Raw genomic sequence first — 26264 nt, forward strand, 5'->3', positions numbered from 1 at the left:
TCATTTTCCCTAATCTTTTGGAGAGCATATTGTGTATTCTCATCCTAAATCCAATGATATCTGGATGTGTTTCTTTTTGCAGAGCACTGTGGCCTAACGACATCTTCGGTAGCCCCTCTGAGGATGCGATCCAGACTTTGCTGAACATCTACTTCAGGCACCAAACTTTGGGTCAGACGGGAACATTTGCTCTGGTGGGCTCAAAGCAGGACCTGACAGAAATCTCTCTCAGGCTGATGGAACTCAACTGCGAGACTCGGGACATGATCCGACGAGCCCAGGGCTACAAAGCCATCACAGCTTTTCTCCCTGACTCCAGGGTTTCAGGCTCAACGCTCTGATGGCGGTTTGGCTGTGTGCTACGTTTGCAGAGCCCTGCATCGCTCCAAACCTTACTACCTTGTCTGAGGCAGCTGCTATTATTTCAGATGTTAACAAGAACTCTGTTCTTTCCCAGGAACAACCAAAACCTTAGCTCTTCCTACTTCTTTGAGAATCTAAATGGCTTGGAGTCAGATCATTAGACATGCAGCAATAATGTTTTACAGTTTACTGAGCTGTTGTATTAAAGTTATCCCTTTCTTCGCACAAATAACATAATCTGTCACAAACCAAACCTTTGCTACTGAGGTCAACAACTGCTCCGTTTAACCAACACACATACCAAAGTGAATTGATGCTCTATCAGTTGTGTGGTTTTAATTGTCAAGGGAAAATGTGCAATCCTTTACTAAAGAGGAAGACCTTTTCTGTCTGCTGAAAGAATGTATTGGAAAACACTGTCAGAAGAGGGTAAAGGGAGGCGTCCTAACTTTATTTTATTATGTCGAGTCCTCTGTTTGTGTTTGAGTGTGTTCCGATGTATTGATTGTGCGTGAGTGTGTGAATTAAATTATGACGACCATCGCGGATGGAATTATTGATTCCGATTTGTATGAGTGGTTCACATTAAAGTACTCCGACATGGTGCAGCTCTACTGTAAGGTCAAACCTGCAGCTACCATGTGGGCTATCTGTTACTAAAAACATCTTACTGTACCTTTTAACTGAGTTGCTTTTTGCAAGTATAATCATTATTTATATTTCATGCAAGTGAAAAAAAAATGCTACTATCGTCTAGATTTATAGAAAAAAAATATATATATTTTGTTTAATTTGATATTCCTGCCAAGCTTGCATATTGGGTGCACTATAAAACAAATACTATGAACATACACTACCAGTCAAAAGTTTGGACACAATCAGGGGCCGCTCTGGCCCCCGTCACATGTCGATATGCCCCTGGGCGAGGCACTTAACCCCAAGTTGCCTACCAATCGGCATATCGGTGTATGAATGTGTGCGCGTTAGTGAGCGTGATTGGGTGAATGTGGCTGTGACGTAAAGCGCTTTGAGTGGCCAGTATGACTAGAAAAGCGTTGTGTAAATTCAGTCCATTTGCAACTCATTTAATGAGAACGTGTGAGATCGGTGTCCATTTTTGACTGGTAGTGTATATATGTAGAAATTATTTTTGACTGGTGATGTATTGTAAATAGAGAAATGAGGGCTTTACTGGTTAGATTGTATTTTTATGAAGGTAACCTTTAAGTTGCACACAAAATGGGTATTTACGTGTTCATAAAGCTTCCACAATTGCTGTTGTAGCCTCTGGCCTTGTAAATAATACATGCCTTGGCAGCATGTCATTCGATGGTGTTCTGTACACTTATGTAACAATAAAACATATTTGTTGACTAAGGGTTCATCTTGTCATTTTTTAAAAGGAAAATTATCATATGTTTTGGACTCCACGGATTCCTTGTATCTGACCATGACAGCATACCATGAAGTCACTCAAAAAGAAACAGAAAGCGGTATAAGAGGTGGACATAGTAAGAAGAATCAAGTCTAAATAGAGTTGTTACAGCAAAATAATCGTATTTTTAGGGTGCACGGTGACCTAGTGGTTAGAGCAGAGCACTTGCATTCTGAGAAGGCTGCAAGAACTCTGCTCATTCCCAAGCAGAGGCTGCCATCATGGGTCCCTAAGCAGGACCCTTAGCCCTAGATTGCTCCCAGGACGCCACTCATTGTAGGCAGCCCACTGCTCCCTAAGGGATGGGTTAATGGCAGAGACAAAGTTCCCTCTGTGTAACCATAAAGGTACATATTTATTTACTTTAAGTCATGTCATTTTAGAAAAGAAAAAGATCTGACATAACCTGAGAGAAGCATCACCCATCAACTGATCCATTTAACGTATGCTAAGCCTTCAGGAAATAAACTTGGCTGTAATTAATAAATATTTTATATTTGACAAAATCTTTAGCTTTTTTTTATGCACCGATCGGAATTCTGTGGCCGTTTCCAGTCTGCAGATTCTGTAAAGCTTTATCTTTGAAGTGTAAGCAGAAATAAAAACATTCTAAATATTGCTTGCACTTGTGAACATTTATCAAGCGTTTACTACCATAGCAGAGCAATCCCTGTAAAACAGGGTTTTGTTAATATTACAAAAAAATACTCTTTGAAATTGTCATTTGCATATTATATTAGAAGTGAGTGCAATTACCATTATTAATCATAAACTCCACTCTCCATGAGTATTCACAAGAGAATGTAGACCTTTTAACTATGAGATTTCAAAACAGCTCCCAATATTTCTAAATCCAGAATTTTCCACAATGGAGAGAGGCCTGTTCAACTGTCCTATTATCTACTGAAAGCCATGCTCTCCCTTACAGCCTCAATGAAACCACAGCCACACATCAAGATACTGGAGAAAATACGGTTTTCTTTTACAAAGCTTCTACATATGTGCTTCATCCATTTTTGCTTTTAAACAGCTCACTAATAGTTATTTTTCCTTGCACAGTAACAGCATCCACAGTGAAGAGTGGTCAGTGCAACCTGGTAGCAGTTAGCGTTCTGGGTTTAATGATCTTAAAAATATTACATTCTTGAATTTTTGTCTACCTAGTCACTGAACAGGGTCCATAAAAAAAAACCTAAAGATCACATTCTTTTATTTTAGGGCCATTTGTGTAGATAGGTTACACTTCAGTATTGGCGTAAAAAAGTAAATACCTTTTGAAAGTGGTCAGGTACAAAGATATAGGGGAATGATAAAGAGTCTTTAAAGTACCTTAACAAAACTGGAAGAAAACTGCTCATGAACACTTTATTATTAAAATTCACCTTGCATGTGAAATGACATCTGTTAAGTGCATTACCTCCTTTAAAAGGACCACGACCCCTTTTTTCAAGTAGCCTACGTTACATGTAGAAAATTGTTGATTTCTCCATGGGTGATGTTGTAGTATTTGCATTTCAAAGACAGCTGTGAACTGTACACTTAAAACTTTAAAGGACTTATTTAAAGCACCTCACAAAAAGGAGATAAAAAATGTGAACACAACTAAGCCTAGAAAATGATTATATTTAACGAATATTATTAGTGTTTTTATTTCGTTCCACTAAAACCTAAACGCACATTCGTCTCTTATTGTGAAGTCGACGTCACTTCCGGAATGCGGCGCGCGAGTTTTGTGTTGTTTTTTTTTGCCGAGTGAACGTAACAGCTAGCAAAGAAGCTGACTGCTAGTTTTTACCCACTGTTTACATTGTTTATCCCTGAGTTCAGCGGGCTGTTGTTAATGTGTGCTTTGGCGTTTTACCGCAACTTTCTAATGATTCGTCACGGTAAGTTTGGAGTTTTTAATACCAACTCTATTTATCGTTTGGTTTCTTTTTATTGGTTAGCAGCAGCTGCAGCAGCCAACATCATGGTAACCATGTTTAGGTTTTGCAGTAAGTTATATTTTACTGCTAAGAGACAGCCATTTTCTAACTTGGCTGTTTTGGCTTAAATATATTATAACTATGGACTTTCAATATATTTTGGTTGAATTGTAATCGGAAACTACTCTTTCTGGAAGTCTTTTGCAGTCTTGTCCTAATGTGTTTTCTGCTTATAACTTTAGGCTACAGTTTTCTTCTTCCCGTTATTCGACTGACGTGGACGTGGATTTATCTATAAAAAAAAACAACAACAACATGTACGACGCATTTAAAGATGTAATTTGGAAAGGTGAGTTATGTCAACATTTAAGGCTAAATAGATATTGATTCAGATTGAAGAATATCATCATATATATATATATATGTTCCACCTCTGCTTATGGATCAACTTTGCGTCTTAATAAAGTAAATGGCATTGGATAGCTCCTTTATTTCAGTAATTGAAGTTAACAGTAAAACTAATAGATGACATAAAATTGTTATACTCATGCTTCACTCAAATGAATGAGTGTTTTTGTATGGGGCTGCAATTGGCTGAACATACATTCCTTGCATGAACAGTAAACGTGGAACAACTGCAAGCATTCACTGGAAATATGAATAATGCAACTTTGGAAAAACTAGATTAGGCCTCCCTTAGAAAGAATAACCTCATAGCTGATTCTGATTATAAAGACATAGCATTACGCAATATTTACATACCTAATGATGCACATTTGTGTCGGGATGTTGAGTGAATGAAGTAGGGCACCAATCAGCTCTACATATGGTGATACAATGAATCCATTAAATGCAGCTGGTAAGCTTTTTTGCAAGGATAACGAGAAGAGATGTCTTTTTAGGCCTGGCTGGAATTAAATGTGTTGCAGACTATCATATTCATCATCGCCTGCGAGGCATGTAGAACTAGGCAGGGTCCCTGGTTTGAGTAAAAGAAGGTCACTAATGCACAATATAAACATGCTATTTGCTTTATTATTAAGTATAAGAAAATGCTGAGGGCTGATTTCCGTGGCTCGTCCTAAGTAATAATATTAATGATTTTGGGAAATAAATAAATAAAAAAAATAATAAAAAAGATGGTCTGACAATTTTGCTGAGCTGTGGTGGTGGCATCGGAGTAGTTTAACTGTGTCACAAGTGATGTGTATAATATGAACAATGTTGAATATGACAACTAAATTATAATTCTGTTGCACCGCATGAGGTATATCATGCTATACGCGTGTCAGCTGGGATCCTGCTGTGATGCAGGAGCTGTAAAGGGAGGGCTGCAGCGCTGCAGAGAGCATGGGGGAGGGACCTGTAAGGTGTGCTCATTTAAATTTTCAGACATAAGTCCACGGTTTTCTCATTGTACTACAAAACTTACCTACTGCAGCTTTAAATTTGCTTGTACAAAGCCTGCTCATCTTGTTGCTGTGTGCTTTAAAGACTGTATTTGCCATGGTTTGTTACCCCATTCTATGTTTTCTGTGCTGCTGGTTCCAGTTATTAAGGGTAAAGTGGGTAGTTTGGGGAAAAAAATACAGTTCCATAGCCCTTGCTATCATTATGTTAAAAGTGATAGAAATAACGTTTCAACTTAGGATACATAATTTGATTAACACTAAGGAAAACCAGTTTGGTTTTAAGGCTAAACATGGCACATACTTTTGCATACAGGGTTTAAAATACACATTTCGGGCTGTAGTGTTTCTTTGCCATTTGGTGCCAGCAATGTTAGGCTTTCGCCTGTGATTTTTAATTCATAGATGAATGATCTCTCTGAGACTGAAAACATGTAACACTGGATATTTTATTGGGAATCTTGAATCATATGGTGGATGATCCTGTGGTTTTTAGTCCATAAAGTGCTGGTCTCCAGGAGCTGTTAAAATGTATATGTACTGTGTATGGTGTAGAGCAGGGGTGTTATGAGAATAAAGTTGTAAAAATATGAGAACAAAGTCTGGCTGGACGATAATTCAGTAACAATATATATGGATCGATAGAAGTTTATCGATGATAGAAAAAAAGGGTGAATAAAAAGTTCAATAGAATAACAATTTCCTCCCTTTTGCATTCTAGCCATGCCACCATTACGGTTGCCACATGGCGTTATTACATTTTTGTTTTTAAGAATCCTTTTTATTGATGTAATTTAATATTGTTGAAAATTGTGGTGGGGATTATTAGCTGAAAGTGATGATAACAAAAATCACTGCAGTAAGCTTTTCGAGACATCCCAAAAGTTTCTGAAATATCCAAACAGTACTAATTCACTTTTATTTTTGGTTGCTTTTCCTTATTTTAGAGCTGGGACTATTGGACCCAAACTGGTTTGAGGTCCAGGCAACCCAAGCTTCTCTCGATGAAGGCAATGGCGTGGATAGCTTTGACCTGCGTGCTAATCAAGAGGGAATTTTCAAAACGCCTCTGGAGAAAACTGCAACAGAGAGCCAACTGTTTTCCACCCCTAAAGTTTTCAGACACAGTCGAATTGTGTCGCCTGACACTGAGGATGAGCCGCCGTTCATTGTTGCACACGGTACTGATCATTCCCCAAAATGAAAATAATTCTTCCGTTTTATTTTAAACTGCAGTTACTTACATTTTCATGAAGTTAAACCCCGATCATTCATCCTAGAAAAAGAGACACTACCATGGATGGCTACGCAAAGTCCTTGTTTGTTTCAGCCATCGAAACAAAGGTGAGTAAAACAGAAGATTATTTTCCCTCATGCTGTAGTTGTCAGTGTTTTAAGGAGCTCTTTTCTGCCCTGTTATGCTTTATACTTTGTTTATTTTAGTGTCTCAGATGTGAAATGTGAAGGTGTCCAAGCTCAGAGTGAGGAGAGTTTTGGTAGGCTGAGAATCTATTAGATTTTCATCTTTATAATATAATATGTTTAAATAAAGGGACTAACCACATTTGATCGTCTTGTTTGATTTTTGCAGATTTCCTTGCTACCCCAAAGAAATCCCCCGTAAGTATATTCAGTCTTAAACCGATTTTTTTAAACAGTATTATTATTTTAAGCTGATATAATGGATAACAAAAACCTTTTCCTATTTTGATTTTACTGTCTGAATGAAACAGGACACCTATGTGAAGCATATCTCGGAAAGCCTTGGTGCACATATCAATCCTGATATTTCTTGGACCAGTTCTTTGAATACGCCACCGGGATTGCCAGGATCTACCCTGATTTTATGTGAGTTGCTAAACCGTTTGGCAAGTATCGTTTTAAATTTATGAATAATTAAACATTTTGTTAATTTTTTTGATGTTGCAGCTAAAAAGGACGAGAGTCCCTGTCCAGTGAATGTAACTGCAGAGAGAAATGGCTTTGTGAGTACTCTGCATTATTTAACAGTACAATAAATATACTGTAAATCGTAATATCTTAACATTCAAAAAGGTATGGATTCATGGATCCTTCATAAGCTGCTGTAGATTTGGGAACAGAAATAATTGAGAGACAAGTTACACTTTTGATTAATGAAACCCTTTCCCAACTTGTTAATGTTGGTATAATAATAAAACTTAAACATTGATAAATCTGGCATAAACAATAATTTATTTACAATGCCTTTTAATTAGGTATAGTTTTGGTTGCCTTACTCACAGATTTTGTCACATAGTTTAATGAGGGAAGGTAAAAAAGACATTTCTTTTAGACTTTAAATAAAAAACGGTATTATGAAGAGACTAAACGACAAAATTAAAAAGTGAGTTGCCTGTGCAAATTATCCGAGTCATCGCAACAGCCAACAGGCTTAAAATCGGAGGCAACCGGACTTTCATTCAGTTCTTTCTCAAAACGTTTCAACACCTATCCAGGACTCTTTATCAAACACTCCTGGATTGGTGTCAAAATGTGCAAATAAATTCTAAGGTACATTTGCACATAAGACATCTGCAGCACTGACTCTTTAACTCTTCTTACATGCTGGTAATTCTCTGCTTGTGTTTATTGTAGCGTGCAAATGGTCTCCAAATATTTACAAATAACACTCAAACAAGATTCATACAGCAATATAGTATTGAGCCATCCTAATAAAAGTGCTCAGCCCAGAGGCACAGCTGAAAAAAAATCCCATTTCAGAAGCTAAAATTCTGTTATTTCTTTTACCCTCTATTCCCTTTTTGTCCCTGTGAGCTCACGGTTTTCTGCCCAAGTCTCCCCTAATGTTTTAGGCTACTGCAGGCACACACTTTGTACAGTGGATGGCAAGTTAATATTTAATCTTGACAGGAAATTGATAAAGAACTATCAGTCAAATAGATTCCTCGATAAACCTATGACCGGAAATCTCATTTTGCACTAGTTTAAACTAATAATTCTTCAGAGCAGTTTGGCTTTGCTCAGCAGGTCCATCCTGACAGAAATGTGTGTATATTCTGAGACATGGTGGGGGTGTTTTGAGGGCCTAAATAACCAGATTTTCTGAAATATTCATTCTATTATTATTATTAATAAGAGTGTACCCTCCTACTAGTTATACCATGTGTGTTTGATATGTTGTATTACTTTTGAATATATATTTTTCTCTTTCATTTCAAGCTTGTACGGAAGCTTTTCCCTTCACTTTCAAATTCATCACCTAAGACCTGGAAAAAGAGCGCCGTGTCTTCTAGTTCCCAAAGTAATGACTTGTTTTTTTTCCTTCATTGTGCCCAAAAATAATACTTTTTTTTGTCTCTTTAGTTTTGCTCTCAGGAGACTGAACATGCAACCCCGTTTGTTGTTCTGTAATCAATAGGTGCTGTTCTTCTGGTTGCTGATGGCTGCCCTGAGTCTCCATTGAACCAGAGTGAAAGTCACTGGCAACAGAAAGTTCCAGATGCTGTTGCCGGAGAAGAAGAAGTTTGTAGCGCAGATGGAGCTGAAACTGTGCCATCTAATTTTTTTGCTAACAGTAGCTCAGCTCTGAGAAAAGTGAAGCTTAACAGAGTTAAACGTAAGCAAATAATTCAGACAAATGTAGACGTTTGCGTCCATGGAGATGTCTCAAAAGCGGACAACGGTGCATCCAGCGAAGAGGCAGCCGCCGAGATGGAATCTGGTGCATTACCTTCAACCCCACAGGTTAAAACTGGATATACAGCAATCAGCCAATGGTCTCCTTTAAATTTATCTCAAATCTCATCTTGTGCTGTGGGTAGCAGTATGACATCGCCAGCTGTCACAGATTCTGATCAAGTCACCAAGCCATCAGTGAAAACCACAGACTCTGGATTTATTAGAAAAAAGAGAACATTTGTTTACGCTGTTGCAGCTACAAAATCGCAAGCTCAGTGCCAAGACTCTGAGTTCCAGAAGATGGATCCCTCACCAAAGATTTCAGATTCTGGTAACGCATTTAATATCCAGTTCATGTGTAGAAATATGATGAATTCTACATGTGTGCTGGTCATTTTGCCTCTTTGCCATTTTCTACCTTTTACAGTTTGGACTGTTTTGTACTTAAAGAGTCCAGGTAGGAAATAAGAGTTGTCTGCCACGTGGATGTTTTATACTGATAATGCATCATTTTGGACACGTGTCTGCTTTGAAAATTGACAACTTTAAGTACATTGCTGTATTCTTCTCAGTCTCCTGCAAGGAAATATGATTGTATGACAAAAGTAGTGTGTGTAGTAGGGTTGTCACAATGCTAAAATTTCAAACTCGATATCGATACCCAGGAACATATTCGATAATGTATACCATAGGGATAAAAAAAAAAATTACAAATATAGGCATAAAAGTGTTTTATTAACATGAAAATCTCACCTTTTTCAAACTCAACATGGAACATGCTTTCTAAACAGAATCAAAGATGCTAGTTAAATAAGTGTGCAAATAAATGCTGAATAAATTACACAAATATAACATGTGCCTAGTAGATGAGCCACAGCTAATAACACAACATTAATGCAGAGCACCGGGTGCGCTAACATCAATGATACATTTAATGTATTAAATAAATTATGAAAGGGAACTTTAATTTAATACCTGGGAGAATTCATGGTGTCAGTTTTTAGGATGTTCGGCCAATTTTATTGAGCTGCTTGACCTTGATGCCACCACTTTAAAGCACTCTTTGCACACAGGCTTGTCAAAATCTTTGGGTTTCCCTTTGCGGTTTGCCTCCTATCTAAAATATTTAGTATCGATACCCTGCCAAATTACCATTGTATCTGGATGCAGCGTTTGTGTATCGATTATTTTCAGAGTATCGTTTAACAACCCTAGTGTCTAGTGAAGTTGAACCAAAACAGTAATCAGTTTAGGTAATTATATAAACATATATAGCCCTCAGTTGAATAACTTTTCCTTTTAAAGTCAACTTTTGAAGACTACATTTCACATTTATTCAGGTTATCTTCTTCTGATATGAAAATGTGTCTTGTGTGAAAAAAATAAGAAAAACGCAAAACAGATTAAATCTATATGAGGTCAAGGATTTGTCTGTGTACAAAACGGACGTAGAGAGACCCAATGGTTGTGTGTGGATGTGACATGGAGGTACAAATTGGTGAAGAGGCAAATGTACAGTACAGAAAGCTATTTTAGAAACTGAAAAACTTTTATTTTATACTTTAACTCTTTCTTTCTTTTTTGTAGGCTTTCACTTAGAACAAGAAATGAACACTAAATCACTGGAGAACACCCCTGGTAAAGCAGAATCTCAGAGGACTAAAAATCAAAATGAATTTGCAGGGGAACCCAAAACTCAATTTTTGGGCTCAAAACTTCAGGATGTTGACATGTCTCAACTTTGCAGAGATTTTGCACAGGACTTTAGCCAAATGACTGACGTAAAACTTGCAGAAGGGACTCAAAGTAACTTCTCTCCTGCAGCGTGTCTATCTGCTATGAAGCAAGCCAAACAGAAAGCAAAGCAAGCAAACCTTCCTAATGACCACAGTAACAACAGGCACATCCCTACTAGCTCCGTCACTGAAGAAACCATGACTGACAGTGGACTCCAGTCTGGTATAGCAGATGTCACTCATGAGACTTCCTTGTCATTTGCTCTTACTTGCTTGGAGAAAGTTGGCCAAAACGGACACTTGTTTGATGTCAAAACCAAAATGCATAATTTTCAATCCACAACTGGAAGTGGAAACGAAAAAGTTGATGCTGAACTGCCTCTGCCGGGATCTAGGAAAGGACAGACTCTCGACCACGGAAAAGAAACCAATTTGCACATGGAGAGCACATCAACAAGGCAGTCAAGGAGTAGAGACAAAACTGTTGATGAAAGTAACTGCGCTGAGCCGGCAGGAACTCCTGTTTCTCTTCTGTTCTCCAATGAATCGGGATTCAAAACAGCTTCTAATAAAGGCATACACATTTCCCCTGCCAACCTGGAGAGAGCCAAGCGTCTTTTAGAAGAGACTGAAGATGCGAAGACTTTTCGTGATCATAGCTGCAAAACCTACCATGCCGTTAAATATAAAGGTAACTCGAGTCCTGAAACAATGAAAAATATACCAACTAATTCAACACAGCCACTCCGTGTTGAAAAGTCATTTGGAAACATCAGTTCCCAGCTAACAGCTTCAGAAAAGGCCGATGTGAAAGAACTTTGCGTTCTCCTAGAAGAGGCAGACAGCCAGTTTGAATTTACACAGTTCAAACCTGCTAAGATAATGCAAAATGGTCAAGATGATCACAATCATCCAGAAAAACAAGACAAAGATCTGGACCCTGCTTTTCTTGCCGACATAGACTTTGATGATAGCTTTAGTTCAGATGGTGGAAAACAGCCGGCAGTCGCTGTGGTGAGTGACAAAACGACCTCGGTTTCAGAAAGCATAACAAATGAAGAAACAGCAAAAGCCACAAATCATTGCACCGAAATGTCAGTTTCCAATTTGCTGAAAAAGGAAAATTCTTCTTTAGATTATTTGTCAGAGAGCATTACTAAAGACAGGATATGCCTCAAATCAGTTGAACCAGACATTCTTCCCAGAACTGAGGGTACTGAAGCTAGCATGCTGGAGAACAACAGTACTTTGACGCATGGTGAGACATTCAGGACAGCAGGGGGGAGTGTTTTGAAAGTCTCTAAAACGTGTCTGAGCAAAGCAAGAGCTTTGTTTGCAGATCTAGAGAATAACTTGACAGATCAGAAACCATCTGATAAGCAGAACAGGGGAAATGCTTCCAAAACGGAACAGAAATGTGACATCGATTCTGACGTATGCGGGAAGGATTTAGGTTTCACCCTCAAAGAAACCTGTGATGTCGGGAAGGAAATTGACAATTGTTTTTCCAAATTAGACGGGGTTGCCTGTTCAAATAAAAACGTTCCAAGTGTTGGCGATAAGAGTGATGGCAAAGGTTTGAAAAACAATCAAATTGACACAACAGCGTGTGAAAGCGGATTTAGAAGAGCAAGTGGAAAAGGAATCTCTATCTCAGCTAAATACATGCAAGAGGCAGAAGCATTTTTTAAAGACTGTCATGCAATGGGCCACGGAGAGGATAAGAAAATAAAGGCTCTGCCGGAAAGTGCTGCAAGTAAGAAAAGCTTTACAAACTTTAAAAGCCCCCAGGTCAGCATTTCTAAGGAGAGTGTCGCTGGATGCGCTAAATTTGAAAATGTAAATGCAGCACTGATCGCACATCACACAAAAGGGCTACGTCTGGCTGAAGTGGAAACGAAAAGCCGGTTCACAGCAGCTTTGAAACATGAAGATGGAAAACCATTTTCGACTTCAAAGCCTTTTGCCGTGATTCGCACATCAAACAGCATGGCGTCGTCTGCTTTAGAAAACGTGTGCAGTGGTGATGGGTTCTGCACAGCTGCTGGGAAGAACATTTGTGTGTCTGCTGCTGCTATGAGGAAGGCTGAATCTCTTTTGAATCACATCCAGACACCTGAGGAGATAAACACGCAAGCTAATCAGAGAGAACTGACTTCAAAAACAAAAGGCCTTCATGACGAGATGTCAAAACTAGATAATGGTTGTTTTGAAACTGTTGGAGGGAAAGAAAATAAGATTTCATCTACAGCTCAAAAGAAAGCAGCCCTGTTAAGAGAATATGAAAAACCAGAGGATGAAATTAGCGTCTCCCCTCAACATACCGACCCCGAGATCCCAGTTACTAATCTCTGGAGTGGCGGCTTTTTGGCAGCCAGTGGCAAACCTGTTGTGTTGTCATCCGAGGCCTTGGAGAAGGCCAAGGCATTATTCAGTGACATCAGTTTGAACATGGACAACCTGTCAGAAACTGCCCCAGGGAAGAGGGATAGGAAACCCGAAGAGGATCAAAGTAATGCCGAGATGTTACACTCTGGGTTCGCAACTGCAGGGGCAGCAAAGGACCATGTGTCACAGAAAAATATTTTAAACGCAAGAGATCATCTGAAAGAATGTGATGATTTGGTTTTAGTCAAAGCAATGGAGGAAGAAGATGCTCTCTTCACTGACTGTGATCTGGGAAGCAATGCAATGCTGGCGAGTGCGGGGAGCAAAAAGGGAGATCTTGAGAACCCTTTTCCAGATCAAAGGATTGGAATAAACATTTCTGAAGACGCTGGAAAAAGATGCTTCAGGGAGACAAATGAACAGAAACAAAAAGAAAACCTTTTACCACAAGCAAGCTGTGGCTTTAAGACGGCCAGCGGGGGAAGAGTTGATGTTTCATTTGAAGCTCTGAAGAGAGCGCAAACCTTGTTAGGTGACTGTGTTGGGGTGGATAAAGTAAATGCAGCACCGCCAGAATCCAAGGCCGTTGCTTTTCCAATTAGAAATGGTGGGTTTCAATCTGCTAGTGGTAAGCCTGTAGTTCTTTCATCAGAGGCCCTTCGAAAGGCGAAATCTCTCTTCAGTGACATCGGTCTCAGTGCAGAGGACCCAATCGCTTCACAGACAAGGAAAATTTGCAAGAATCAAGACGGTGGTGACAATACAGAGACGATATGGTGTGGTTTCACAAGTGCAAGAGGAGAAAGGGTTGATGTGTCAAAGAAAAATCTTCAGAAGGCACAAGTCCTTTTTAAAGAACTCGATGACCTGGCCTCAACCAAAGCCATGCAGGAGGAAGATGCTTTCTTCGCAGACTGTGATGCAGGCATTAGTGATGAAATGTTGGAAAAGGACACGAAAGGTAAAGCAAATCCCAGAAAACATTATCAAGAAGAGATGAGGGTAGACATTTCTGCAGAGGCTGGATGCTCCTGGGATGTAGACAGAGTGGAACAAAATGAAAAGATTTTACCACAAGCAAGCCGCGGATTTCAGACAGCCAGTGGGAAACGAGTTGATGTTTCGTCTGAAGCTCTGAAGAGAGCGCAAACCTTGTTAGGTGACTGTGTTGGAGTCGAGGATAAAGTAAATGCAGGACCGCCAGAATCCAAGGCCGTTGCTTTTCCAATTAGAAAAGGTAGGTTTCAATCTGCTAGTGGTAAGCCTGTAGTTCTTTCATCAGAGGCCCTTCGAAAGGCGAAATCTCTCTTCAGTGACATCGGTCTCAGCGCAGAGGACCCAATCGCTTCACAGACAAGGAAAATTTGCAAGAATCAAGACGGTGGTGACAATACAGAGACGATATGGTGTGGTTTCACAAGTGCAAGAGGAGAAAGGGTTGATGTGTCAAAGAAAAATCTTCAGAAGGCACAAGTCCTTTTTAAAGAACTCGATGACCTGGCCTCAACCAAAGCCATGCAGGAGGAAGATGCTTTCTTCGCAGACTGTGATGCAGGCATTAGTGATGAAATGTTGGAAAAGGACACGAAAGGTAAAGCAAATCCCAGAAAACATTATCAAGAAGAGATGAGGGTAGACATTTCTGCAGAGGCTGGATGCTCCTGGGATGTAGACAGAGTGGAACAAAATGAAAAGATTTTACCACAAGCAAGCCGCGGATTTCAGACAGCCAGTGGGAAACGAGTTGATGTTTCGTCTGAAGCTCTGAAGAGAGCGCAAACCTTGTTAGGCGACTGTGTTGGAGTCGAGGATAAAGTAAATGCAGCACCGCCAGAATCCAAGGCCGTTGCTTTTCCAATTAGAAAAGGTGGGTTTCAATCTGCTAGTGGTAAGCCTGTAGTTCTTTCATCAGAGGCCCTTCGAAAGGCGAAATCTCTCTTCAGTGACATCGGTCTCAGCGCAGAGGACCCAATCGCTTCACAGACAAGGAAAATTTGCAAGAATCAAGACGGTGGTGACAATACAGAGACGATATGGTGTGGTTTCACAAGTGCAAGAGGAGAAAGGGTTGATGTGTCAAAGAAAAATCTTCAGAAGGCACAAGTCCTTTTTAAAGAACTCGATGACCTGGCCTCAACCAAAGCCATGCAGGAGGAAGATGCTTTCTTCGCAGACTGTGATGCAGGCATTAGTGATGAAATGTTGGAAAAGGACACGAAAGGTAAAGCAAATCCCAGAAAACATTATCAAGAAGAGATGAGGGTAGACATTTCTTCAGAGGCTGGATGTTCCTGGGATGTAGACAGAGTGGAACAAAATGAAAAGATTTTACCACAAGCAAGCCGCGGATTTCAGACAGCCAGTGGGAAACGAGTTGATGTTTCGTCTGAAGCTCTGAAGAGAGCGCAAACCTTGTTAGGTGACTGTGTTGGAGTCGAGGATAAAGTAAATGCAGCACCGCCAGAATCCAAGGCCATTGCTTTTCCAATTAGAAAAGGTGGGTTTCAATCTGCTAGTGGTAAGCCTGTAGTTCTTTCATCAGAGGCCCTTCGAAAGGCGAAATCTCTCTTCAGTGACATCGGTCTCAGCGCAGAGGACCCAAACGCTTCACAGACGAGGAAAAGTTGCAAGAATCAAGACGGTGGTGACAATACAGAGACGATATGGTGTGGTTTCACAAGTGCAAGAGGAGAAAGGGTTGATGTGTCAAAGAAAAATCTTCAGAAGGCACAAGTCCTTTTTAAAGAACTCGATGACCTGGCCTCAACCAAAGCCATGCAGGAGGAAGATGCTTTCTTTGCAGACTGTGATGCGGGCATTAGTGATGAAATGTTGGAAAAGGACACGAAAGGTAAAGCAAATCCCAGAAAACATTATCAAGAAGAGATGAGGGTAGACATTTCTGCAGAGGCTGGATGCTCCCGGGATGCAGACAAACGAGTGGAACAAAATGAGAAGATTTTACCACAAGCAAGCCGCGGATTTCAGACAGCCAGCGGGAAACGAGTTGATGTTTCGTCTGAAGCTCTGAAGAGAGCGCAAACCTTGTTAGGTGACTGTGTTGGAGTCGAGGATAAAGTAAATGCAGCACCGCCAGAATCCAAGGCCGTTGCTTTTCCAATTAGAAAAGGTGGGTTTCAATCTGCTAGTGGTAAGCCTGTAGTTCTTTCATCAGAGGCCCTTCGAAAGGCGAAATCTCTCTTCAGTGACATCGGTCTCAGCGCAGAGGACCCAAACGCTTCACAGACAAGGAAAAGTTGCAAGAATCAAGATGGTGGTGACAATACAGAGACTATATGGTGTGGTTTCACAAGTGCAAGAGGAGAAAGGGTTGATGTGTCAAAGAAAAATCTTCAAAAGGCACAAGTCCTTTTTAAAGAACTCGATGACCTGGCCTCAACCAAAGCCATGCAGGAGGAAGATGCTTTCTTCGCAGACTGTGATGCGGGCATTAGTGATGAAATGTTGGAAAAGGACACGAAAGGTAAAGCAAATCCCATAAAACATTATCAAGAAGAGATGAGGGTAGACATTTCTATGGAGGCTGGATGCTCCCGGGATGCAGACAAACGAGTGGAACAAAATGAAAAGACTTTACCACAAGCAAGCCGCGGATTTCAGACAGCCAGCGGGAAACGAGTTGATGTTTCATCTGAAGCTCTAAAGAGAGCAAAAACTTTGTTAAGTGAGTTTGAAGGACTTGAGGATAAAACAAATACAACGGCGCTGCAATCCAAGGCTACTGCTCGTCCACTCAGAAATGTCGGCTTTCATTCTGCCAGTGGAAAACCAGTAGCCCTCTCAACTGAGGCTCTTGAAAAGGCAAAATCCCTCTTTGGCGACATCACTTTCAGTGCAGAAGACCTGGATTCCTCACAGACAATGAAAACCGACGAGAAACAAGACAGTCGGAATGATACAGAGAAAATATGCTGTGGTTTTACAACCGCAAGGGGAGAAAAAGTCAGCGTGTCGCAGAAAAATATTCAAACGGCAAAATTCCTCTTTAAAGAACTTGACGATTTATCTTTAACAAGAGCAATGCAAGAAACAGATAATTTTTTCACAGAGGAAGGCTGGACTACAGACGGTAAAAGTGAAATAAATCAAACTAACAAAGCACCTGTTAATGAAAGTGGCAGCGCAGAGCGAAACGTGTCCCAACTCACGCCGGATGAAAGGGAAACCGGCAGGATCTGTGAAGACCCTGAGAACGGTTTCATCAAAGCAAAAGAAAAAGAAGGCAGCTCTTTGCCAGCGCCGAACGGGGGATTTCACACAGCCAGTGGAAAAACAGTTGCCGTTTCATGTGAAGCCCTGTCAAGAGCAAAACTTCTGCTGAGCGAAAGCAAGACAGACGAGGAGAGGACTTCATTGCCGCTTTCTCAGACTCCCATTAATGATCTGGTTCTTACTAATGGGGGCTTCTCTGCAGCAAGCGGTAAACCTCTGATGTTTTCCTCTGAGTCCTTACAGAAAGCAAAGACTTTATTTAGCAACATCAATCTAACTACCGCTCTTCCTCACAAAGGTGAAGAAAAATGGGAAGGTGCTCAAAATGAAGAGAAAGTTAAGTGTGCTCTCACAAATGTAGAGGCAACAAATCCTGTAAATTCAGAAATACCAAATCTAAGAGATCTGGAAGGAACTTCAACCCCAAAGTCGTCTTTATCAAGTGCAAACAGAAAGAAGCACTCTGGAGTAGAGTCGCGTCCTAGAGCATCTTCAGAGGGCCAGAGGGGCGGCTTTGTGGTTCGCGATTTAAATACTGAAAGCAGCATCAATACATTCAAAGTTAAAGGAACGGATGAGTCTGCAGACCCCAAACTTCAGTCGCTAAACCTCGCTGGCTGCACAGAAACCCAGGAAGCTCTGGACTGCATGGAAGCCTTGCTAGAAGATGAATTCCTGGTTGGCCAACACCTGTTGACAACGTCAGACCTTCTGCAACAGACAGAAGAGCAAAAATCAAACTGCACATCTACTGAAGAGAGCAGAACGAGGAAGAGGAGATGTGCTGAAGATCTAACTGGTAAGTATTACACCATAAACCTTTAATGACATGTTTTAAACATTATAACTGATTTTCTTGCTATTTGTATCATTTAATAGATTATTCGTATGATTCAGGAAAGATCTTTTTTGTTTCTTACTATTTTATCACATAATTGGTTTAATTAATTAATATTGCTGTCGTTAAACATCAAATAAAATTTTTAGTTAACATACAAGATGTTTGGTAATGTCTTTGCTAAGCTGTGGCGTTATTGTGGGATTTTTATTTTTTAATGTAGCTCATCCCCCTTCTAAAAGAAGATTGCTGGAAGACTTTGGCAGAACCACTGATGGTCCAAGTGGTTCAGGACTCCACTCAGTAAAGATTTGTCCATATGGTAAATCTCTTGTACTTTTGTTGGCTGCCTAAAACTGGATACTTTTTAATATATTTTTAAAATAACATTTTTCCTGTTTCATCAAGGTTTAATGGACAGAGGAGTTTTCAAGTACAGTGCCTCTCTTCATCCAAACGTCACCAAGCCACCCTGGTGCGTTGTTTGACTCGTAGAGGGTTGTTTTCAAATGGCCGATTTTAACAGCTCGTTGTGATGTACTGTTTTTTTTTATACAGGGATGCAAAAACCTTTGTGGACACCAGATTCCAGGCGACAACACAAACCCGGCGTTCAGACCCAGGAGGCGACATTTCCGGACCTTCCAAGATGCCGGCATTTGTTCCACCGTTCATCAGAAACACAAAGAGAGATATTCCTAATAAACCAGAGGCAGCCGACCGCAAAAAAGCTCCCGCGTTTGTTCCACCGTTTAAAAAACACAGAAGTGTCCCGCCAGAAAGCTCCGCTAAACAACAGGACGACGGGCTACGTCATCCTTTATCGTCGGAGTGTGACAGCAGAACGGATGCACCCGGAAGCACTGCAGATGTTGTCCCTTCAGCCGACTCTGCAAACACTAGTATGACGATTAATCAAAGTGTTCCTGGAAGCATGGGACCAGTTAGCGCTACGGAAACGTTACACACGGATGGCGTGCTTTCCAGAAGCCAAGGTACCGCAACCGTTTTGACAGAAGTCCATTTAAAAAGCTGCAGATTTCCTGCATAACACTGGTATTATAATGCAAATCCATTAACAGATGGGACCCAGAACATTGAGCTGGCCCGGGATATGCAGGACATGAGAATCAGGAAAAAGAAGCGCCAGACTATTCGGCCGCTGCCTGGGAGCTTATTCCTGACAAAAACCTCAGGAGTGATGAGAATCCCGTTAAGAGCCGCAGTGAATGGAAAAAGCCCGGCAAGATACTCTGCGCAGGAGGTAAGGCCGACGCTCGTCTTCTGAGCTTTCCCCTTACATGTTACGCATGTCGTGTGCCGCCGACATCTCATATACACGTCCTTCTGTTTCAGCTGTATGAGTGTGGAGTCCACACGCAGGTCCATGAGGTCACCGGTGCGAACGCGGAGTCGTTTCGCTTCAATTTGCTGCAGTTCATCAAACAGGAAACGCTAAGTGATGGAGGTGGCGTTCAACTCGCTGACGGAGGCTGGCTGATCCCCAGCAACGACTGGACTGCAGGAAAAGAGGAGTTCTATAGGTATCGATTACACTGGCGTTTGAGTAACTACCAGCTTCCTATCTGGTCACTGCTTGCTCAGGGTGCTGAACTTTTTTCCACAGAGCATTATGCGATACGACCGGTGTGGATCCTAAACTGATCAGCGAGCAGTGGGTCTACAATCACTACAGGTGGATTGTGTGGAAGCAGGCCTCCATGGAAAGGTCTTTCCCAGCAGCGATGGGCAGCCTCTGCCTCACGCCGGAGCAGGTTCTCCTTCAGCTTAAGTACAGGTAGATAAAGTCACTACAGTTACCTACATTTACAGTAACTGGGTTAGAATTACTTAAATAAATAAAAACTACTTTTCTCCACATTAGTGTGGCAAATGATAATAATAAATATTCTTTGTTACAAGATAAACAATAAATAGTCATCAGTACTAATCAGGCAAATTTAAATTGTTAATCTTACATAGTTTATTTTTGTAATTTTTGTCTGTCAATAAAAATGAAAGTTATCTTATTTACAGAATGATTTATTTGGTAATAAAATTTGATAAAACAAGAGTTGATGCTGATGGTTTAAGGTCTTGTTTGGATCTTTTAAAGTTTAGTAAAACATTTCAACAGAAAATAAAATAATTATGGAAACACATTTACAAATATAAAAAGGATCATTTCTGAAATGTAAAGGGTTTTGTACAGTTTTTTTATTTTTTATTTTTCATATATATATATATATATATATATATATTTGATTTGCCACAATACACTGTTTTAGAGCTCTGTTTTAGTTTTTGAATTGCTGACTGAGATAAATGCACACAAAACAGCCATTTCACAGCCGTTTTTGGTCTGAACAGTGTGTAATATCAAACCGGGTCTGCATTAAATGGGTAGTAAATGGTTTAACAACAAAAAAAAAATATACCTCCTTATATTTCTAAATGTTATTCAATTTGAAATATGAATGATCCAAGTTGGTCCAGATGTAAAATAAAATCTGTGAAATTGTCCCAACTTGGAAGCCAGCTTCAGGTTTCTGTCGTTTAAACAGTCGTGGACTTTGGTCAGAAAAATCTTGCTGTGTCATAGACTAAAAAATACACACACAAAACTTTAGAAGTACAATTTTCTTTTCTGTAATAGATATGATGTAGAGGTGGACCACAGCCGCAGGCCAGCTCTGAGGAAGATCATGGAAAGGGACGACACGCCGGCCAAAACCCTCGTTCTCTGCGTCTGCGATGTGGTCTGCAGAGGTCACTCCCTCAGTGCACAGAGCCGCAGCAACACCAAGACGACACAGAGCGCTGAAACCAAGGCGGAAACTCCATTTGCAGTCATCTGGCTTACAGATGGATGGTATGCCATCAAAGCACAGCTGGATGAGCCTCTGACTGCGATGCTGCACAAAGGCCTGCTTGCTGTCGGTGGCAAACTGATGATCCATGGAGCTCAGCTGGTGGGATCCCAAGACGCTTGCTCCCCTTTGGAGGCCCCAGACTCCCTAATGTTGAAGGTACCTGACGAAAGAGGGCACAGGTTCATCATTCTGTCCACAATGAAACCACCTAACATGCAGTCTGGCTGTTTAGATTTGTGGCAATAGCACTAGGCGTGCACGGTGGGACGCCAAGCTGGGATTCCACAGAGATCCTCGACCGTTCCTGCTTCCAATTTCCTGCTTGTTTAGTAACGGAGGGCCAGTAGGATGTGTCGATATTATCGTACTGAGAAGCTACCCCATGCAGGTGGGTAGAGAACTTCTGTTGTACATTTTTCTCCCCTATTTCTGGAGGCTCCATAGCCATGTGTCCTCCTGGCTGTTTGTTTTTATTGTTTCAGTGGATGGAGAGGAAGTCAGACGGAGGTGTTGTGTTTCGGTCGGCTCGGGCAGAAGAGAAGGAGGCGAGACGTTTCGACATCCACAAACAGAAAGCAATAGAGCGGCTGTTTGCCAAGGTTCAAGCTGAATTTGAAAAAGAGGAGGAAGGTAGAGGCTCTAAATTCCTCTTCTCACAGCAGATTTAAACATGGAGAGGCTTTAACAGGTTGTCGCCTCTAGGGAGCATGAAACCTCAGCGCAGAAGGCAAACCATCAGCAAGCAGGATCTTGCGAACTTGCAGGACGGAGTAGAATTATACGAAGCGGTCGGAGATGACCCCGCTTACCTGGAGGTAACGTGAACTCCGGTTTACGTGTTTTGGTTTGCTTCTCTAATGAATATTTCTAAGAAGCTGTCTATATTTGGGTAATAGGCTCATTTGAGTGAGCAGCAGATGGAGAGCCTTCAGGCCTACCGGCGTTCGCTGATGGAGAAGAAGCAGGCGGCGCTGCAGGAGAGGTATCGCCGCGCGCTGGACGCAGAGGACAGTGAAATGAGCTGTCCCAAAAGAGACGTGACACCCGTATGGAGACTCTGCGTCGCTGATTCAACTGTCCAGTCCAGCTGTGGTCTGTCCTGTTAGTGGTTTTTCCTCATCGGTCTCTTTAACTTGCTCAGCGTTCTGTGTAACTTTCAGTATTTCTCTCTTGTAGTTTATCAGTTAAACCTTTGGCGACCCTCTTCAGATCTTCAGTCCTTGCTGAAGGAAGGTTGTCGATTCAAAGTCTATAACCTCGTTGCCTCTGATGGCAAAAAGCGGAGCAGCGTTGACACTGTTCAGCTGACCGGGACGAAGAACACAAAGTTCCAGGAACTTCAGGTAATGTAAGCATCATAAGACCGCCGATGATGTCTAGTGATAACGGAAACATTGACTGTTGACTAAATTTTGCTCTCAGGCGCCTCAAGAATGGCTGTCGTCACGTTTCCAGCAAAGAGTCTCCACGGACTTTGTAGATCTTCAAAATGAGGAATTTAAGCCCCTGTGTGGAGATGTTGATCTGGCGGGATATGTCATCAGCGTCATAGATCAACAGGGTTAGTGTTTGTTCCTTTTTCTTCTTCTTCCCTTTGCTCTTTATGTATTATTTACTGAGTGACGATCTGCATATTTCCACATAGGTTCCTCTCCTGCATTTTATTTGGTTGATGGGAAGCTGGATTTCGTGAAAGTGCGCTGTTTCAGCAGCTTGTCTCAGGCCGGCCTTGAAGACGTAGTAAAACCACGTGTCCTGTTGGCACTGAGCAACCTGCAGCTCAGAGGCCAGTCCATGTACCCCACTCCTGTTGTGTATGCTGGAGATCTGACTGCCTTCTCTACAAACCCCAAGGAGATTCATCTCCAGGAAGCCATCTACCAACTCAAGAACATGGTCCAGGTCCGGTGCTAGACACTGAAATTCCCCGCTGAAGTTGACGTTCTTCACAAACTCCTTTTTCTATAGATGTTTTTGTATCCAAATCATTTTATCTGTCAAGCTTTCCAAACTTTTATCTTTATCACCTTGATCTAAGCACCGTTTTGCTATAATGTCACAATATTGTCTGCGTTTTTAGTGTCAAGACAACTTCTTTCGAACTGCTGAGGACAAGCTTGCCCATCTAGTCAAGTCTGATGACGTGCGCTCTCCATCTTTGCGGCAGCAAACACCAGCTTCTGCAACAGACAGAAGGCAAGACTCAAAGACAAGCGTGAGTTCATTTTCAAGCTATTTTCTAATGCTTTATACGAGGCCTTGCAAAAGTATCCATCCAGGTTGCCAGTCCATCACAGGGGAGCTTAGAAACACACGGGACCAGCATGAACATGCAAACTCCATACAGGAAGATCCCATACTGGGATTTGAACTTTAGACCTGCTTGCTGCAAGGCAGCGGTACTTCCAACTGCGCTACTACAGCATTAGTAGCGCAGTTAACCCTAACCCTAATCCCAGGTTTCTTGGTATTTTGAGGGCGTTCAATGTGATCCCCTAACACAAAGCAGGAGTACATAGCTGTGAAGTGGAAAACTAGGTTTTCCTTGTGTGAATCAGTCACAAGTCTTTTGCAGTCTATAGAACGGTTCTGGCCGTTTTGAACTTCATTTAGTTCTATCCCTCTTCCCATCGACTTTGACCACCTCCCCCATCTTTGCTGAAGCAACACATCGATCCTCGCAGCATGGTTCGTGGTTGGGAAGGGGTGTTCATGGTGCTGCGCTGTGTCGGTTTTCCTCCAGACACGGTGTTGCATGTAAGCCAGAAGATCTGACGAGAGCCCCTTTTTTCACTGTAGCTCTGTTTGATAACGTGGCTTGAGGCAGGGACTGAACAGAGCTTTGTGTATTGTTCTGTAACCTAACCCTGCTTTAGACTTCATCATATTATCCCTGAGCTGTCTAATGTGTTACTGGGTCTCCAGTGATGTGGTTAATTTCCCAACTATATCTGTAAATACATAGAATTTTTAGTTTTGTAATTTTAGAAGTTGTAACCAGATCAAGGGGTAGGACTACTTGTCTTAACTAGTGTTACGCCGATGCCATTTTTTGGCCCCGATACCGATACCCGATACTTGGCTGTGCAGTATTGGCCGATACCATACCAATACCATCTGTTTGAAATTGATGTGTGTGTATATATAAGAAGAACTGCATACTACTTAGGGTAATAGAACTTTTTATTGCCTACCTGGAAGGGATGACAATAGCTGAATAAACTTTCGGCTCTCAAAGGCCAAAATAGTGCAACATTTGTGAAATTATAACATGTATAATAGTAGTGCAACAGTAAGACAGTAAAATTACATTAATAATTGAATAATCTCTTTTAAACCCTGAGTTTTGGCTCTCAAATGCCAAAATAGTGCAACATTCATGAACTTATATAATGTTTAATACTAGTAGGCAGAGAGAAGGCTGCATTCAAGTGATAGACAAACATCAAAATGGTATCAGTGCCCTATTTGTTGGTACTTGCCGATACCGATACCACCATTTTAGTGCTGGATCTGGGCCCCGTCCGTTACTGGTATCGGTGCAACACTAGTCCTAACCAACTTTTTACTCTACTTATTAAGAGCTGAATACATCTTTTCATGCAGGTGAGCTTCCAGAGACCAGTTAAAAGCCTTGGATCCTTTACACCTGTCAGCAGTAACGTTCCTGCAGGACCATCTTCAGCAGAAAAGGACCCTAAAATCCTGAAAAGAAGAAGGGCTTTGGATTATCTTTCTCGCATCCCGTCTCCGCCGCCTGTTTCTCCCCTGGCTTCAGCAGTCTCGCCTTGCGTAAAAAAAACATTCAACCCTCCTCGGAGGTCAGGCCCACCGAGCACTTTAAATCCTGTCCAAACTGCAGCACCAAAACCTTCTGATGCTGCAGTGGAGGGCGACTGGGTGAACGACGAGGAGCTGGCTATGATTGACACTCAGGCGTTGCATGTTGGCAGTTTATTTTAGATTTTACCTGTCAGTTAACAGCAGGGCATCTTTTAAAGACTGTACAAATGTATGAATGTGAATACTGAAGGTTGTTTTGAACATGTATCCTGTGGTTTTAGTTGTCTTGTCCTTGAACGCATTAAAATATGGAAATTGCTTTTCACTGTAAAATCCTGTCATCACTTCTGCGCTCGTCTCTTTAGTTGAGATGAACTGTGAGTTAAATCGTTAAATGAGTTTTAGAAATATCTGTAATTTAGACCAGGCTTCTCCTGTTTGGGTGTTTTGGTACATTTGTGGTTGTAGGAATGTGATACAAGTACCGATGCTGGTACTTGTGCAGCTTTTAACGGTACTATTAATTATTTCTACGGTATATATGAACAGATAAACTACCATGACCTACTAAACATTAACACCCAAGAGGATGAGTTATTTAAAAACTGTATTTTTCTGCTTTAGGAAGCTTCTTAAACTGCATTTTATTTTTTCCCTGAAGTGGGATTTGAAATGAATATATATATATAAAAAAAACAACGGAAATTCCATCCTTCAACTAATCACGTAGTACCAATTTATTGCTCAGCAGTGTGCACAGCACTGGTCTCGTACCACCATGACTAATTCCACATTTTCCGAACGATTATTTTAAAACTGTTCGACAACAGGAGCTGGACCCTTTCAGTCTTTTCTGTTCTATCATTAAAAACAAAAATCTAAAGGGGGAAAAAAATGTGTCCATTGGATTGGTGGTGCATGACTGATCAAAGGAGCCTGTTTAATCAGGCGTTCCATGTTTACATTAACATTAAGTTCCCTAAAAGGCAGAGCTGTTGAGAATGTGTCGTCTAATTGCCACAACTTTAGAGTCTAATATGGCCTTGGTTATAAAAATTTAGCAACAACCACATTTTAAACTCTTGTTTGCACTTTTTAAAATTTGTATCTCATTAAATCATTCACACGCTATACTCTATAACCTCGGTTTGTGTACAAATTGCTACTAACAGCTAGCCTTGACCATATTAATCAAGTCCTGTTGATTTTGTTATGTAGGGTGTGATGCCCTTACCTTGCAGATTTCTTCAGATTAGCACTGAAAGCGACCCATGCACCCTTGTAAAGGTAATTGTTTACAAACAGGCAAAGACCAGGTATGTTAAGACACTAGAATTTATGAAGACTTTCCTTTTTTTACCAATGGTGCCACCAGTGTGTGGCCATGGCCACTGTGCCATGTCCTGGCCAGTGTAAATTGCAGTAGCATCAGTTTAGCATTTCATCCCATTACGCACAGCCAGCTTTTATTTGTATCTGCCAGTATCTACTTTCCCCGACTAATTGTTTTGTTTTTCAATAAATGAATAAATGTACACCTTATGCCTAATAATTACACATCCATCCATCCATTATCTGACACGCCTATCCCTTGTGGGGTTGCGAGGGGTGCTGGTGCCTA

General features: G+C 41.1%; 2 protein-coding genes across 3 annotated transcripts in view; both read left to right on the forward strand.

Annotated features, from left to right (window-relative positions):
* Positions 1-1742, forward strand: part of LOC105917621 (protein furry homolog) — a 61571-nt gene extending 59829 nt beyond the window's left edge. The window contains exon 62 of one of the 2 annotated variants that reach the window (XM_012852479.3): positions 83-1742. In XM_012852479.3, coding sequence (XP_012707933.2) covers positions 83-341 — 259 coding nt within the window. In that variant the 3' untranslated portion in view covers positions 342-1742. The remainder of the gene's footprint in view (positions 1-82) is intronic. The other variant, XM_012852476.3, reaches the window with a different exon arrangement.
* A 1809-nt stretch (positions 1743-3551) lies between these two features.
* On the forward strand, positions 3552-25126 carry brca2 (BRCA2 DNA repair associated). The gene is made up of 28 exons (XM_036149819.1): positions 3552-3684; positions 3966-4072; positions 6080-6313; positions 6413-6476; positions 6576-6628; positions 6724-6752; positions 6866-6980; positions 7062-7117; positions 8334-8415; positions 8533-9123; positions 10392-13448; positions 15969-17948; positions 18211-18309; positions 18396-18462; positions 18546-18982; positions 19070-19251; positions 19344-19531; positions 19615-19785; positions 20644-21016; positions 21093-21248; positions 21343-21490; positions 21563-21675; positions 21757-21952; positions 22037-22203; positions 22283-22421; positions 22506-22762; positions 22941-23075; positions 24467-25126. The coding sequence occupies exons 2-28, from the start codon at positions 4039-4041 to the stop codon at positions 24821-24823; spliced, it is 9480 nt and encodes a 3159-aa protein (XP_036005712.1). The 5' UTR covers positions 3552-3684; positions 3966-4038; the 3' UTR covers positions 24824-25126.
* Positions 25127-26264: the final 1138 nt, after the last annotated feature.

Source organism: Fundulus heteroclitus, chromosome 18 (genome assembly GCF_011125445.2).
Source record: "Fundulus heteroclitus isolate FHET01 chromosome 18, MU-UCD_Fhet_4.1, whole genome shotgun sequence".
Lineage (NCBI taxonomy): Eukaryota > Metazoa > Chordata > Actinopteri > Cyprinodontiformes > Fundulidae > Fundulus > Fundulus heteroclitus.